We start from the raw sequence: 4,625 nt of genomic DNA on the forward strand, positions 1-4,625 counted from the left end.
TTCGGGGTGCAATTTCCGTTCAAAATGAAATACATAAGACACCTGAGCATCCATTCCTACAATCAGAAGTCAGAGATTTTTCAACCACTGCTAAAGCAAGAAGAATTGATGGAATTTAGGGGGTGTCACAAAAAATTCCTTCTATTAGATTCTTAACAATAAATACAATCAGAAAAGGGAAAAAATAGTCAAAGCTAAAAGCAATTACCACTACTGATGAAGATAATCAATGAATTTTACTGAATAAGCAAACTAACAACAATATACGAAATGTTTCCATCATTTCATATTCATGCTTTTCACAGCTTATGTTAAATAAGAAGGCTTTATTGCTAAAGTTAATTGAATTAAATTTTGCAATCTAAATTCTAATAATTGATATTACTCAGTAATACTTAACCAATATCAAAGGATGTGAAATAGACAAAATTAAATATTATAATGTAAAGCCAACTAATGCATATTCATAACAACTCTTATATTCATTAAGTAAATAAAAATACCATAAATAAGTACAATGGTTGTTACCAATACATCCTAAATAATATACGAATATATATTTTTAGACTAAATTTTATTCAAAATGAAAAGGCTTTCAGAAATTATGAAGACGAGTGTAATTTTAAGCGCGTCTGAACATCTCCAAATAAATCAAAAGTATTTTTGAAAATTTCAAAATATGAGACACATCCCATAGGATAAAAAAAACATTTCCCTAAATTTTACCATTTTCAAATTTGAATTGAATTCAAGAAAGTTTATTATCAGTCATGAAAGTGTTGGTTGAAATCATTTAAAGAGGGAATGAAAAATATTGAATAAATCTTGTAAATATGATTAAAATGATTTTATTAATTTAAAAATTATTAAAGAAATTACAGATGAAAAATAGTTGGAAAAATTTTCAATTATCTTTCTAAAATAGTAATGTAATGTATACTCCTACTATTTTAAAACAAAATTCTCTAGAACCGCATCGTGCCCCTCGCGCTATTTATCAACGCCTCTTACCTCTATCTCACCTCACCACCATTTTCACACAAATGGCAACCACGACATTCTTCATCGCTATTCTCTTCCTCTTCTCCCTCTCCTTCACCACAACCGTTAGATCCGTAAGAATCACCATCTCTTTCTCTCTCTTCCAATCTTCATTTTCAAATCATCAAAACTAATCATTTGTATTGTATCTCATTGAATACAGGACTCCGACGATGATTGCGTCTACACGGTCTACGTTCGAACCGGTTCGGTTCTAAAAGGAGGAACCGACTCAAAGATCGGAATCAAACTATACGACAAATACGGTTACTACATCTACATCAAGAGCCTCGTTCCATGGGGCGGGTTAATGGGTTCGGGTTACAATTACTTCGAACGCGGTAACCTTGATATCTTCAGCGGAAGAGGACCTTGCTTAGACGGACCCGTTTGCGCCGTTAACGTAACGTCTGACGGTGGCGGAGCACATCACGGTTGGTACTGTAACTACGTGGAGGTTACTACAACTGGGCCCCACGTGTCGTGTTCGCAGGAGCAGTTCGAGGTTGAGCAGTGGCTCGCGACGGATACTAGTCCTTATCAGCTGTGGGCCGTCAGGAATCATTGTCGTTACAGTTTGGATCAGGCCCGACCCAAAACCGGCCCATCTGTTCATAATAGGATTGGATCTGAGTTTTCTATTTTGAATGCTGGCGCGTGAGAATTGGTTTGAAGTTCGTGGTGTTTTTTGTTGTGTGTTTGTTATTTGAATTGGATTCGGGTTTTACTGTCAATAACCCGTTTCTGTTTCCTTGTGTTGATCTATGATACCTTAAAATTTGTCATGTTTAAATAAAGTCTTATAAATTACTTAACATTGATTTCTAAAAACTGAAAACAATCTTGTTATGCATGTCAACTTGTCTATGCAGCTAACATTTTTTCCCGGCATGTAACTCGCCTCTTATAGCAAATTTTGTATGCGAAATTTTTTAGGAATTATCTTCTTCCAAAAGTACAGGATCTATTTTTACCTATGAGTCTTAAAAATTTCTTGAAAATTCTAAAATAATTTTCAAATTTTAAGATTTAGAAATTTTCCTTCGTAGAAATCAGAATTGATCGAATATCGATTGATGTGGATCGCAACAGTGGACTCGAGCTTTTATTACGGTGGAGGAGAGGACGATATGCAAGGTTAATATTTCAATGTCCAAGTCATTATGAGAGTAAGATGAAGTAAATGAGATTTGAATTCGAATTACCTAAGAAATGTCACGTTCTTCCTTTTATATAGTAGAACGTTTATAACAACTTGCTAATCTATCGATGCAAGATGCGGATGTTCGTCTAACTGATCTTGGATTGAGATTACATGATTTCCCTCTAGACCGTAGTTATTTGGCCCTCTAAACGATCTTGAACAATTTCCCCGAAGCCCTTGCCTTTACTCTATAGGGTGGGGGCTTTGATGCACCTTTCTTCTTCTGTCGGTCATTTCTCAATTTAAGTGAAAGTCGTGTAGTGACGTCTGTAACAAGTTGTAGTCGACTACAAACCTCAACAGAACCCGAAAATTAGTTTTTCTTGCATAATTTCTGAAGGTGATAAAAACACAAGAATGGAGGTTGAATTGTGTTAGCTTTTTCTTTCTTTTGTAAAACACTCTTATTACATTCTGAACATAAGGTTTAGAATCTAATACAAAGTTAATTCTTTGCAGCGGATAAAAACTAGTTCGGAGGTAGAGAGTGAAAAAAAGAGAGACACAAGCAATTTTATCCTGGTTCCTCCCACAAAACGAGAGTAGTCCAGTCCCCTTCCGCTTCTAAGGAATTTCACTTTACTTACAACTAATTACAAATGATCAAGCACAGTCAAGAGACTTTCAATGCTCAAATACACAAGAGACTTCTAATACTCAAGTATATAAGCAAGAGACTTCATATGCTCAAGTACACAAACAGGAGACTTCTAACAGTCTATCTTAATTAAATACAAACTTGTTTGAATATTACACTTGAGATACAATCAGAGGTGTAAATAAAATACAACTCAATAAGACTCTTAAGACTAACGAACTTCTAAGATATAAAAAAATTAAAAAATTAAAAGTTAAACTTGTACTTTTGATTTGATAGAGTAACGATTCTTTTTATTGTCCAAGATTAGTTATATTTCTTCAAGTCTTAAGCTCCTCATATAGAGAGACACAAAATAGTCGTTAAAGAAAAGAGCTTCCACAAGTGAGTCTTGGAGAAGCTTGATCATATACATCAAAATGTTTCTTAATATGGTTAATATTGTTGAAAACACATATGAATACTTTTGCTACAAAAGAAATTAACTGTTGCATCCATATTGTCTGTGCAGATTTTTATTTGGTTCTACACATGATCAGAAGTAGACAAAATGACATTTGAGTTTGATAGTGACTTAACATAGTCTTCTTGATCCTTGTGTTAACCTGCTTAGGAGTTCGATTCTTCATAATCTGGATCCCAGCTTCTGAACTTTCAAAGTCCGGATCTTCATAGGTTGACTTTCTTAAGACTCTGGTCTTCAGAAGTTGACTTCCTTATGAGTCCGAGTCTTTAGAGTCTAATTCTTAGATTTTGATCCTTCTGACTCAGGATCTTTTAGCTTCTCATTAAAGTTCATTTTCAGTCTCAGTACTAAGTTTATATCATAAATTTTAGTCTACGATCCTACACACTTGAACACATATACCCATTTTTCTTTAAATACTTTGTAATCATAAAAAATTTAGAAATATGGTACAAATCAATTTTGTTCCAACAATGTCTATCTCTTTTTATGATGACAAACACAAGTTTTTGAGAACACTGATTGTTAATTTAATTTACAAGTTCACTTCAGGGTCTAAGGTTCGTAAGCTCCCCCTGAGTCTAATAGTCCAAAAATCAAGATTTGTTAGCTTTAGATAAGTTCTATCAAGATTAATTAAATTTGATCTTTAAAGCAAAATAAATTAATCTTTAGAATTCAAGAAATAAATTAGTCTTAATTATCAATTTCAAGTGCTTAAATACTTATTTATCTTACTCCTCCTTTTGTCATCAACAAAAACATAAAGTACAGAAAATAAGAAAAGATACTGGAGAAAAATATTATTAAACCAAGAAAAATGATTTTCATATGCAAAAATATTTTAATAATAGTAAAAACAACAAAAGGTTCTAAGTCCTAAAGCCTAGGGTTTTTACAGAATCTCTAGGATGACCTTGATGTCAGATTCCATGTCATTCTGCCTTGCAACCACATACTTCAACTGAGCATTCATTTCTTCTTGCTTGTTTACTATAGAATCTTGATTAGCAACCCCATTATAAAGTCGGGCTCCCATAGCCTCTTGATTTGCATCAACATAACCATTTTAGCCTCTAATTGCTCTTGCTTCTGGCTAGAATAAGCTACAATCTCAGATGTGAAAGACTTCAGATTTTGTAGAGTTGTATCCACATAGGTTTGAAGAGTATCCAACTTAGCAGCATATGCAATGTAGTCGGATGTTGTGAGTCTCTCACAACCAGATCCTTAATCCTATCATAAATACTAGTCTTAAATTCTTCCATTTGGTCTTGAATATTAGGTGGAGGGTTCATATTAGGAATTGGTTGGGG

At 33.6% G+C, this 4,625-nt stretch overlaps 1 protein-coding gene across 1 annotated transcript; it reads left to right on the top strand.

Moving 5' to 3' along the window:
* The first annotated feature begins 956 nt into the window (after positions 1 to 956).
* On the top strand, positions 957 to 1,872 carry LOC131632112 (PLAT domain-containing protein 3-like). Its single transcript, XM_058902886.1, has 2 exons — positions 957 to 1,115; positions 1,205 to 1,872. The coding sequence occupies exons 1-2, from the start codon at positions 1,044 to 1,046 to the stop codon at positions 1,700 to 1,702; spliced, it is 570 nt and encodes a 189-aa protein (XP_058758869.1). The 5' UTR covers positions 957 to 1,043; the 3' UTR covers positions 1,703 to 1,872.
* Positions 1,873 to 4,625: the final 2,753 nt, after the last annotated feature.

This window comes from Vicia villosa, unplaced genomic scaffold, assembly GCF_029867415.1.
Source record: "Vicia villosa cultivar HV-30 ecotype Madison, WI unplaced genomic scaffold, Vvil1.0 ctg.000910F_1_1, whole genome shotgun sequence".
Lineage (NCBI taxonomy): Eukaryota > Viridiplantae > Streptophyta > Magnoliopsida > Fabales > Fabaceae > Vicia > Vicia villosa.